The sequence below is a fragment of the Camelus dromedarius genome, chromosome 1, assembly GCF_036321535.1.
Source record: "Camelus dromedarius isolate mCamDro1 chromosome 1, mCamDro1.pat, whole genome shotgun sequence".
In the NCBI taxonomy this organism is placed as follows: domain Eukaryota; kingdom Metazoa; phylum Chordata; class Mammalia; order Artiodactyla; family Camelidae; genus Camelus; species Camelus dromedarius.
The window spans coordinates 53,978,257-53,990,963 of record NC_087436.1 but is presented as its reverse complement, the minus strand read 5'-3'; the positions used below and the strand labels follow the sequence as shown (position 1 = coordinate 53,990,963).

General features: G+C 37.3%; 1 protein-coding gene across 9 annotated transcripts in view; it reads left to right on the top strand.

The window, feature by feature from the left end:
• RAP1GDS1 (Rap1 GTPase-GDP dissociation stimulator 1) overlaps positions 1–10,710 on the top strand; it is a 129,444-nt gene extending 118,734 nt beyond the window's left edge. For 7 of the 9 annotated variants that reach the window (XM_064484681.1, XM_064484673.1, XM_064484670.1 and 4 more), the window contains 2 exons: positions 387–515; positions 9,001–10,710. In XM_064484681.1, coding sequence (XP_064340751.1) covers positions 387–515; positions 9,001–9,128 — 257 coding nt within the window. In that variant the 3' untranslated portion in view covers positions 9,129–10,710. Of the gene's footprint in view, positions 1–386; positions 516–944; positions 1,070–2,208; positions 2,319–9,000 lie in introns of those variants that run through there. The other 2 variants (XM_064484678.1, XM_064484675.1) reach the window with 2 other exon arrangements.
• The last annotated feature ends 1,997 nt before the right edge of the window (positions 10,711–12,707 follow it).

Here is a 12,707-nt window from a genome sequence, read left to right as displayed (position 1 = left end):
GAGTAGATGGATAAGACTAGAGACAGAGGAAACAAGATTGGCCATGATAATTTTTGAAGATGGTGACAAAGTGTATCATATCATCTTCTTCTTCTTTTGTATGTTTAACAGTTTTCGTAATAGAGGTTAATTGCCTCATATTTAAAGGAATATTTTAATATTGAATTTGAAGCCCAATCTCCTGAAATGTCTATTGAAATTTAGATCTATCTACCCTTTTAACAAGGCCTGAATTTAATACTCTTTATCTACGTCATTATTATTATCAGTCCCTTTTGGAAGGTTTCACATGGTCAGCTTCTAGAAAGGGAAGCAGTATTTAGCCAGATTGTATCAGGTTCATACACAGTGGATGTAACTGATACTTTAATTGTTTCATGTTCCAGGCACTGCTGAGAAGGATCTAGAAAGTGCCAAACTTGTACAGATTTTACACAGACTGCTAGCAGATGAGAGAAGTGCTCCTGAAATCAAATACAATTCCATGGTCCTGATCTGTGCTCTCATGGGGTCTGGTAAGTATTTCTTCTGTCATTTGATATTCATCAACGTACAGTTGACATTAAATATAAAATAATAATAATGGTTGCTTTGGGTTTAAAAGGCATTAGAAATTAGTTTATGGGAGATACAGGATTCCTTTTATCTTGCAAATATTCGCCAAGGATTTTGGTGGGGGGGGAGGGGGTAATTAGGTTTATTTATTTTTAGTGGTGGTCTTGGGGATTGAGCCCAGGCCTCCTGTATGCTAGGCAGGTACTCTTCCACTGAGCTATTACCACCCCCCAAAAAAGATTCTTAATAATAGAAAGTATTATATAGCAAACAAAAATCAATGTTAAAAAAGTTTACCTTTAAGTTTCATTAACCCTAAAATATTATTTTATATAAAGAACAAGTTCTGATTTTGTATACCATGATATTAACTAAGGAATTTGTTCAAGAACTCATTGGCATATCTTGGTATATGTTCCGTGGACACTTGAAAAGAACATATATCCTGCTGTTATCAAGTGGTGAGTTCTATAAATGTCAATTAGATCCTTTTGTTTGATACTAGTGTTTTCTGTATTCTTGCTGATTTTCTACTGGTTCTGTCAGTTTTTGAGAGAGGGGTGTTGAAGTCTCCAGCTACAATTGTTGATTTGTCTGTATCTCCCTTCAGTTCTATCAGATTCTTGCTTCATGTTTTGCAGCTCTGTTGATAGGTACATACACCCTTTAGGGTCACTGTGCCCTCCTAGTGGATTGACCTTTCTATCATTATGTAATGTTCCTCCCTGTCTCTGGTACTTTGCTCTGAAGTCTACATTGTCTGATATTAATTTAGCTACTTCTACTTTCTTTTGAGTAAAATTCACATATCTTTTTCTTCCCTTTCAGTTTCAGTCTGCTGTATCATTCAATTTGAAGTGTAGGCAGCATATTGTTGGGTCATGTTTTTGACTCCACTCTGTCATCCCTCACCTTTTTTTTGCTTAACAGTTGTGTGATTTCGTCCACAAAGTTGGTTATCATTATTATTATTACCATTTGTTAGATGAGGAAGCCAAGGCTGTGAAGGAAATAAGCAGGGACAGTGCAGTGGTGCTGGGTGAGGAGTGATGAACATGAATGGTCCCGTTTGTTAGGGACAGGCATTTTCTTTTCTTTTTTTTTTTTTTTTTTTAACAATTTTTATTGATTTATAATCATTTTACAATGTTATGTCAAATTCCAGTGTTCAGCACAATTTTTCAGTCATTCATCAACATAAACACACTCAGTGTCACATTTTTTCTCTGTGAGTTATAACATTTTGTGTATATTTCCCTGTGATATACAGTGTAATCTTGTTTATCTATTCTACAATTTTGAAATCCCAGTCTATCCCTTCCCACCCTACACCCCCCCTGGTAACCACAAGTCTGTATTCTCTGTCTGTGAGTCTATTTCTGTCCTGTATTTACTCTTTGTTTTTGTTTGTTTGTTTGTTTTTGTTTTTGTTTTTTAGATTCCACATATGAGCGATCTCATATGGTATTTTCCTTTCTCTTTCTGGCTTACTTAGAATGACAGTCTCCAGGAGCATCCATGTTGCTGCAAATGGCATTATGTTGTCGGTTTTTATGGCTGAGTAGTATTCCATTGTATAAATATACCACCTCTTCTTTATCCAGTCTTCTGTTGATGGACAGTTGGGCTGTCTCCATGTCTTGGCTATTGCAGATAGTGCTGCTATGAACATTGGGGTGCAGGTGTCATCCTGAAGTAGGATTCCTTCTGAATATATGCCCAGGAGCGGGATTCCTAGGTCATATGGTAAGTCTATTCCTAGTCTTTTGAGGAATCTCCATACTGTTTTCCACAGTGGCTGCACCAAACTGCATTCCCACCAGCAGTGTAGGAGGGTTCCCTTTTCTCCACAGCCTCTCCAGCATTTGTCATTTGTGGATTTTTGAATGATGGCCATTCTGACTGGTGTGAGGTGATACCTCATTGTAGTTTTGATTTGCATTTCTCTGATAATTAGTGATATTGAGCATTTTTTCATGTGCTTTTTGATCATTTGTATGTCTTCCTTGGAGAATTGCTTGTTTAGGTCTTCTGCCCATTTTTGGATTGGGTTGTTTATTTTTTTTTCTTATTGAGTCGTATGAGCTGCTTATATATTCTGGAGATCAAGCCTTTGTTGGTTTCACTTGCAAAAATTTTCTCCCATTCCGTAGGTTTTCTTCTTGTTTTACTTCTGGTTTCCTTTGCTGTGCAGAAGCTTGTAAGTTTCATTAGGTCCCATTTGTTTATTCTTGCTTTTATTTCTTCTAGGAGAAAATTTTTGAAATGTATGTCAGATAATGTTTTGCCTATGTTTTCCTCTAGGAGGTTTATTGTATCTTGTCTTATGTTTAGGTCTTTAATCCATTTTGAGTTGATTTTTGTATATGGTGTAAGGGAGTGTTCTAGCTTCATTGTTTTACATGCTGCTGTCCAGTTTTCCCAACACCATTTGCTGAAGAGACTGTCTTTATTCCATTGTATATTCTTGCCTCCTTTGTCGAAGATGAGTTGACCAAAAGTTTGTGGGTTCATTTCTGGGCTCTCTATTCTGTTCCATTGGTCTATATGTCTGTTTTGGTACCAATACCATGCTGTCTTGATGACTGTAGCTCTATAGTATTGTCTGAAGTCTGGGAGAGTTATTCCTCCAGCCTTTCTTTCTCTTCAGTAATGCTTTGGCAATTCTAGGTCTTTGATGGTTCCATATAAATTTTATTATGATTTTTTCTAGTTCTGTGAAATATGTCCTGGGTAATTGGATAGGGATTGCATTAAATCTGTAGATTGCCTTGGGCAGTGTGACCATTTTAACAATATTGATTCTTCCAATCCAAGAGCATGGGATATCTTTCCATTTTTTAAAGTCTTCTTTAATTTCCTTCATCAGTGGTTTATAGTTTTCTGTGTATAATTCTTTCACCTCGGTTAGATTCATTCCCAGATATTTTATTACTTTGGGTGCTATTTTAAAGGGGATTGTTTCTTTACTTTCTTTTTCTGTTGATTTATCGTTAGTGTAAAGAAATGCAACTGATTTTTGAACGTTAATTTTGTAACCTGCTACCTTGCTGAATTCTTCAATCAGCTCTAGTAGCTTTTGTGTGGACCTTTTAGGGTTTTCTATATATAGTAACATGTCATCAGCATATAATGACACTTTTACCTCTTCTTTTCCAATTTGGATCCCTTTTATTTCTTTCTCTTGCCTGACTGCTGTGGCTAGGACTTCCAGGACTATGTTGAATAGGAGTGGTGATAGTGGGCATCCTTGTCTTGTCCCAGATTTTAGTGGGAAGCTTTTGAGTTTTTCACTGTTGAGTACTATGCTGGCTGTAGGTCTGTCATATATAGCTTTTATTATGTTGAGATATGTTCCCTCTATACCCACTTTGGCGAGAGTTTTTATCATAAATGGGTGTTGAATTTTATCAAATTCTTTTTCTGCATCGATTGAGATGATCATGTGGTTTTTGTCCTTTCTCTTGTTGATGTGATGTATTACATTGATTTGCGTATGTGGAACCAGCCTTGTGTCCCTGGGATGAACCCCACTTAGTCATGATGTATAATCTTTTTTATGTGTTGTTGGATTCTATTTGCTAAAATTTTGGTGAGGATTTTGGCATCTATGTTCATCAGTGATATTGGCCTATAATTCTCTTTTTTTGTAGTGTCTTTGCCTGGTTTTGGTATCAGGGTGATGGTGGCTTCATAGAATGAGTTTGGGAGTATTCCCTCCTTTTCAGTCGTCTGGAAGAGTTTGAGAAGGACTGGTATGAGTTCTTCTTTGTATGTTTGGTAGAATTCCCCGGTGAAGCTGTCCGGTCCTGGACTTTTATTTGTAGGGATGTTTTTAATTGCTATTTCTATTTCCTTTCTAGTGATCGGATTGTTCAAGTGTTCAGATTCTTCTTGATTCAGTTTTGGTGGACAGTATGTTTCCAGAAACTTGTCCATCTCCTCTAGGTTATCCAGTTTGGTTCCATATAGTTTTTCATAATATTCTCGTATGATATTCTGTATTTCTATTTTGTTTGTTGTAATTTCTCCATTTTCCTGGGACAGGCATTTTCAAGGTGATGGTGACAACTACAGTTGTGGGCAGTAGAGGGCAGTTTCGGGAAAGCACTTCTGGAACTAAGTCTTGGTGGGTGGGGTTGGGTTCCTAAGTGGCTTGGTGCTTTCACCAAGGCCTGAGGTTCAGCTGTCAACTGAGCAGGTTCACATGCCTCATTTTGTGCACACACTAAATAAAGGTGGACCTGTCTCCTGGGGTGGGCTCACCGTATCCAAGTACAAAACCAGAATGGTAGTTTACTCATTTATAATGAGAAGTATGACTGCCCCTGATCTCAGAACACCCCCCATGCACATGTCTGGTGCACTGACTCCCGCAGGGCAGACAGGCATCGAGGGTTGCTTGATGAGCTTTGACCAGAACAAGGAGTTAAATGAATGGACTGTGTAGTGGCATCAGGTCATGGTGGCTTGATGCATCTGTCTTTGCAGCAGGGTCCACTTTGACAAAGGAATTGTAATCCTGGAAGCCCTTGGCTTGAGGCACCCGTCATCTTTTCAGATGTTGCTGGTGTGGCTCTGTCTACACTGCCCTAGGTAGTGTTTGTGCTCTATGCCGACCAGCGCCCCAGTAAGCTCTGCTTTGCTTGTATTCTTTGAGGAGATTTCTGATATTTTCCACAAATCCTGCTTGGGCAACCCATTGAATGATAAAATTCTCCTTCACAAAGAGTTTTTCCATTCTCAGATTGACCAATAAATGGTCAAGATACTCTTGTGTTAAATCTTTAGTTAGGGAAGATTTTTCTTGGGGTATTATGTGGATTTTTCCAGAGCCATTTTTTAAAATAATGCACAGTTAGAGAAAAATAGAAATACTAATTTACCAGTAAGTTTTTTGTTACTGTGATATGAAACTCAAATTGGAGTAATGGGAAACAAAAGGTTTGTGTGGTGTTTAATCAGTAAGCAAAAATAATTTACTATTTTGAGGTTTTTTTAAATGATCATTGTATAAAATCTTTATTCAATTTATTTAAACTAAAAGAAAAAATAGTTTATACATTTCTTCTACTCCCACCCCCTGCCTCTTGCAACCACCAGTCTATTTTCTGTATCTGTGAGCTTGGTTTTTGATTTTTAGATTCCACATATACAAGAGATCATATGGTATTTGTCTTGTTCTGTCTCACTTACTTCACTTAGCATACTGCCTTCGACGTCCAGCCATATTGTTGCAAGTGGCAAGATTTCATTCTTTTTTATGGCTGACTAATACTCCATTGTATAAATAAACGACAGTGTCTTTATCCATTCATGGACACTTAGGTTGCTTCCATATCTTGGCTTTTGTGAATATTGCTGCAGTGAACATAGGGGTGCAAAGGGTTTCAAATTAGTAATATTTCCTTTGTATACATTTAGAACCACATTAAATAATGTTACCATTTTTGTTTTCAACCATCAAACATAATCCAGAGAACTCTTGAGATAAGGAAAAAGTACTGTATTTATCTACATCTTTGCTGTATCTGTTCTTTCTTTCTGATGTTACAAGTTTCTTTTTTTTAAACATTCCCTTTCTGTTTAGAGAACTTCCTTTAGCCATTGTTTTAGGTGAGATCTGCTTGTGACAAATTCTCATTTCCTTTATTATTCCTTCACTTATTCATTCTCTTTCAGGATATGTAGATTTGTTCTTCATTTCTGAAAAATATTCTGTGTTAGAACTCTAGGTTGACAGTTCTTTTCCTCAAAACTTGAAAAATGCTGTACCACTTTCTTCTGGCCTCCATGGCTTCTTGAGAGAAATCCACTGTCTCCCTATTTGTCGTTCCCCTGTAGGCAAGGTGTCATTTCTGCTTCAAGATTTTTTCCTTTCTTTAGTTTTCAGAAGTTTGACTATGATGTGTCTTGGCATGCATCTCTTTGGGATTATCCATTTAAGTTTTGCTCAGCTTCTTGAATATGTAGGCTCATGTCTTTTGCTAAATTTGGAAAGTTTTTAACCATATTTCTCCAGGTACTTTTTCAGTCCCACCCTATTTCTCTTCTCCTTGGAGACCTCTAATGACACAAATGTGAGATCTGTAGTTATATAGCACAGGTGACTGAGGCTTTTCATTTTTTTTTCCAGTTTATTATCTCTGTCCAGATTAATTTCTGTTGCTCTGTCTTTAAGTCCATTGATTGTTTCTTCTCCATTCTGTTGTTGAGCCTCTCGAGTTTTCTATTTCAGGTAAAATAGTTTTCAGTCTACTCTCTTCTTTACATTTTCTCTTTCCTTGCTGAAACTCAGTTTTTCTTACTTGTTTCAAGCATATTCGTAATCGTTCAAGCATTTTTTAATGTAAAATATACATATAATTTGTGATCTTAATGCACTGACCTATACACTTAAAAATGGTTAAGTCTCTTACTATCATTGTGCAACTCTCCTCACCATCCATTTCCAGACCTTTTTCTTATTTCCAAACTGAAATTCTGTACTCTTTAAACAATAACTCCCTAATCACCCGTATCCCCAGCTTTTGGCATCTACCATTTTATTTTCTGTCTCTATGAGTTTGACTACTCTTGGTACCCCATGTAAGTGGACTCATACAGTATTTGTCCTTTTGTGTGTGGCTTACTTCACTTAGCATACTGTCTTCATCCATGTTGCAGCATGTGTCAGAATTCCATTTCTTTTAAGGCTGAATGAAAAAATATTTTGTTTATCCATTCACCCATCAATGGACATTTGGGCTATTATCACCTTTTGGCTATAGTGGATAATGCCACTATGAACATGGGTACACAAATACCTGTTCAAGTCCCTGCTTTCAGTTATTTTGCATATGTAAACAGAAGTGGATTTGCTGGATCATACAGTAGTTCTGTTTAATTTTTTGAGGAACCACTGTACTGTTTTCCACAGTGGCTGCACCATTTTACATTCCCACCAGAAGTGCACATGGGTTCTAGTCTCTACATCCTCACTAATATTATTTTCTGTTTTGATAATAGCTATCCCAGTGGGTGTCAGGTAGTATCATACTGTGTTTTGATTTGCATTTCCCTAATGATTAATGATGTTGGGGATCTTCCTGTGTGCTCATTGGCCATTTGTATATCTTGTCTTCTTTGGAGAAATGTTAAGTCCTTTGTTTTTTCAATCAGGTGTTCTCTGAGTTGGAAAAGTTCTTTATATGTTCTGTATGTTAAATCCTTATTGGATATATATGTGATTTGCACATATTTGCTTCTGTTCCAAGAGTTGCCTTTTCACTCTGTTGATTGTGTCTGGATACACAGAAGTTTTAGTTCTGATGAAGTCCAGTTTATCTGTTTCTCCTTTTGTTACATATCCAAGAAATCACTACTGAACCTAATCTCAAAGTTTTCTGCTAAGTTTTTTTTTTTTTTTTAGAATCTTTTAGTTATGTTTAGGTCTTTGGTCTATTTTGAGTTAATTTTTGTTTGTGTTGTAAGATAAGGGTCCAACCTCATTTTTTTTCTTGTGGATGTTACCAGCACCATTTGTTGAAAAGACTGTCCTTTTCTCATTGAATGGTCTTGACATCCTTGTTGAAATTATTTGATTATATATTTCTGTGCTTTCTATTCTGTCAGTCTGTCTTTATACCAGCACCACACTGTTTTGATTGATTACTGTAGCTTTGTAGTAAGTTTTGAAATTAGGAAGTGGGACCTCCAACTTTGTTCTTTTTCAAGATTGTTTTGGATATCCAAGAATGCCTTGAGATTCCATCTTAAGGATGGAATTTTAGGATGAATTTTTCTATTTCTGCTAAAAACAGTAGTTCTGGTTTTATTCCTCAGTCTTATCAAAATACACACATCAGTTGGACGCTGATTACATTAAAGTTATTAGACTTAAGTCTTCCCATATATCACTTCTCAGAGTCTTAAAAGCAGCCCTGTATTTTACTGTAATTAAGGTTAAATAGAGCAAGAAAACCAAAACGAGGAAGATAGGAAATCTAAAAAAGGAGCCTGCTTTCACACAAATTTGTTGAAAGGATGTGGAGTATAACCATTTTATTTGCCACAAAATTAATTAATCTGAAACAGATCTAAGTATTGAACTTCATATCTGAACTGATGAAACTGATGGTAGGGTCAAGGGGTACATTGCTGAACCCTGAGATCATACACTGTGCTGTGTTTAATTATAACTCACTACCTTAATCAACCTTATAGAACTTGATTGACATCTGATTTAGTTTTATATAACTGTGGCAAGTAATGGGTCTCTGATTTTTTTTTTTATCCTAAGATATCTCTAAAGATGACATTTCTAGGCTATTGCTGCGTCTTCTTCCAGAATTGGTCCTAGTTTTATAACTCAGCATCATCTAAATAAGCATTTTGGATAGAGTATATAGTAAGATTAGAACAGCCTAGTAGAAGCATATTTGTTACCCGGTTTCTGTCTTCCAGAACCTCTGCACAAGGAAGTACAAGATCTGGCCTTTCTGGATGTTGTATCCAAACTTCGCAGTCATGAGAACAAAAGCGTTGCTCAGCAGGCCTCTCTCACAGAGCAGAGACTGGCTGTGGAAAGCTGAGAACGGCCCCTCCCTAATACATTTCTGATTCCCTTTCGTCCTCCATCCAGCTGCCTCTTCTGCTTCATCCTCTTCCATATCACTTGTGCATGCGTGTAATGTTCCAATACCAATTGAAGAACTGCTGGAGGTACCTGCCCAATAAGATTTCTAAACCCATTGTTAGCGTGCACATGAATTTGTCAAAACGAGTGTCCACTAATAACTGTTTTCTTGTATTCCTGTTGCTTGAGCTACATTGAGTAGAACGTGCATGTTGTAGTCCTATGATGATGTAAACTCGGTACTACATAATGACTTGCTCCTCATCCTGGGTAAACTACATAATAATGTACTGGTAAATTAGAAACAAGAATGCAGCAGAAGCTGACTAGCTTATTAAAGACGGCATTGACTAGTAAAAATAGCTCCATTTATTGGTGCTTGGAAAGCACAGTGACCAAAAAATCTGTATGGCTGCTCATTCATTAGTCTTACCTACTAATGTCAAACCATGGTACCTAGAGTTAAATAAAATCCAATGCTCTCACTCTTTACCCTATGGTTTCTCCTCCTTCCTATGTAGATGCTTGAAATTGCCAGTCATCAGTAGCCTGATGTTGAAAACATTGGTGGTTTTCAGCATGAAACTAAGGGGTTGAAGAATGTTACACTAGTACATCTTTTTTTGTCTGTATTTTTGATTCTGCTGTATGTACAGTTTGACCTCAGAATTTCTTCCATCAATTAATCATCATTGTCCAACACTTGTCTTTAAAAGTCACTTGGCATTTGCTTTCAACTCAGAAAACTGAGTATAGCTCATTGGAGAATGGATTTTTTCCCCCGGTTTTTCATCATTCAGCTTGAAAGTAAGATGTTTTCCCGGTCATTGCCTCTTTAAATCTTATATTAGAACTAGCAGGACTTACAAAAAATATTAAGAAATGTTCATCTAAAGAAAGCAGGTTATAAAAGCCATAGTAGCCAGTCCAGTTCACTCTGCACATGGCCTCATACCAGTAGCTGTTAGTTCCCCACCTCCACTTCCCACAGAGAACTGCAGTCTGTCTTCAAGGCTCTCAGAAAAGGTGACAGTGCCAAGGCTCGAGATGAGAAGACCTCCCTGGCAAAATGTAGTATATACTCTTCACTGCCACTACCACCACCAAATGGGTTTTTAGAGCTTTAGGACACAATCTTTGTAAAGTAACCAAAACCCCCTGTGACATACCTGCCTCTTCCCATGCCCAAGTCTGACCACTACTGGCCGAAAGGTAAGATGGGCTCCTTCCTCTCTGTGAGATGCTGCACATCTCAACGGACTGACCGAAGCTGGACTTTTGACTCTGAAACAGCTATAATTCAAGAAAGTTAACATCCCAGTGGAGGTAAAGAACCTTTTGGCTGTTCCCTTTGATGTCCAAGAACGGGACTAATACTGTGAGTGCTTAATGCTACTCTGTCAGAATGGTCTTGTTTACTGTCCTCTCCTGGGCTGGATAGTGGGCTCTATTTTATTATAGGTTTTGAAAGATATCTGTAATGTTGCAATATAGGCTGTCCATATTCATAACTAAATAAATAGTATATTAAACTGTAATGGCATCATTTGGTTTGTTTGTATATTTTACTTATTTCCAGCTCCTGGCAGAGTGCTTGCTCACTGTTGGTGGTCAGCACCTGTTTGCTGAATGAATCCCTACTTCCATGGAACCTCCCGGCTGCCTGCCTGAATTATTTCTAGATAGACTGCTAGAGAAATTGAGATGTAAATATTTGTCTGACTTCAGGGAATTTTTTTTTTTTTTGATAGTAGGAGCTGTCTGTAGTAATAGCCTATCCTTAATAGTGTATTAATGGTTTGAGGAGCACCCAGTTATCCTCAGTGCAGAACGCACAACCCCTCACTTCATTCCCTCTGAAACTGAGATGCCACGTGGGCAGAGCAGGCCCTGAATGTACCCCCACCAGAGGACTTCCTCGTCCTGTCAGACGTCTTCGTCTGTAAAGTGGCGTAACAGGAGTAGCTCAGTGATACTAGCTTTTATTAATATTATTACTAAGTCAATATAAAGTTGTAGTACTATGAGTTTTACAATATAGAAACAAAATAATCCCCCCTTCTCATTTTCAATGCTGACGTCTTACTAGTATTTATAAAATATTTAACGTACATACCTTTCAGGTATCTGTCTTCGTCTTTTTCTTAAATATAAATGCTGTGTGTTTCGCATAAAGGCTTATGGTAGCTGTGCTTTAAATCCTCTGATAGAATTCACCTCCGATGGTCTATTTATCATTACACTTCTTGGCTAGACAGGCAGAATCCCTTTTATATTGGAGGTTTCCGGCTATTAGCTGTTGGTTCTTGTATGCCGTGAATGGTCCGCTACAGAAGGAAAAAGTGACACTATGCATGGAATTTATGCTCCTAAGTTTAACTAATATTCTTTCTTTCTCAGTTGACTTTTAAAAGTTCATTATTTCCTTATCCTTGCTTTGTTTCTTCCCAGGAAAACAAAACGTTTAAAACCTTTTACCAAATTGAATTTTTTAGCCATGGCCGCAGAGATTCTAATCTAACATTGCAAAAATGGAAAACATGCATCTGTCTGCTATTTATAACACTAGACAGGAACTGAATATGATGACAACTCATTTCTATACTGGAACCAATTATAAGCAGAACAAACTTCAGCCAGGTAGGGACTGATGCCTCTGGGTCTCCTGACATTTGTTTCCTCAGTCCCTGGCTTTTCTACTGCCTGATGTCATACTGTCCAGAGAGAAGTGTAGGCCCTCCCACTTCCTAAACAAACCAGAAGATCAGACTGATGTTATGAGCAGTGCCCTCTTCTCGTAAGTGACAAATGGTTTCTCTGACTCCCAGCATGATCAATGCAGCTTTCAAGGAGTAAAAATGGAGCAGGTAGGATGGCTCAGGCATGGGAACAGGGGCTCAGGCGAGAAGTGACTTGATGCAAATAACATCTCCAACCTAAAAAACTAACTTGGCTTTAACCTTTACCCCCAACCTCAGAGCACATTCTTAGAATTAGCCATTGCTCAGAGATCTGTGATTTTGCTGGTAGGCATAAATGCAATCTTGTATTAATCTGCTTAACCAAATGAAGTTAAAACCACATTGAGTGGTGTGTAGAACTTTGTAGTGTTTAGTTGGTATTGGTCACAGAGAATTTTCTGTTTCAGGATTAGGTTTTAGGAAAATTAACTAGCTAGATTTTTTTAATCTTCATCAAGAAAAGTTTAAAACCTAATCTCATACTTCGAAGCCTTTTAGTCTCAGGTTTGGGACTTTTTTATCTAAATAATTCAAAAGATCTCTATTAGATTTCTGTTATCTCAAAAATTTTAAAGCCTTAACTCAGATTTCCAGTATATAAACTTTAAATGCAACCATAGTTCTAAAAATATATCCAATACTCTTCAAAAAATTAAAAATAGAACTACAATATGATCCAGCAGTTCCTCTTCTGCATATTTATCCAAAGAAAACAAAAACACTAATTTGAAAAGATACATGCTCCCCTATGTTCACTGCAGCATTATTTATAATAGCCAAGATATGGAAGCAAC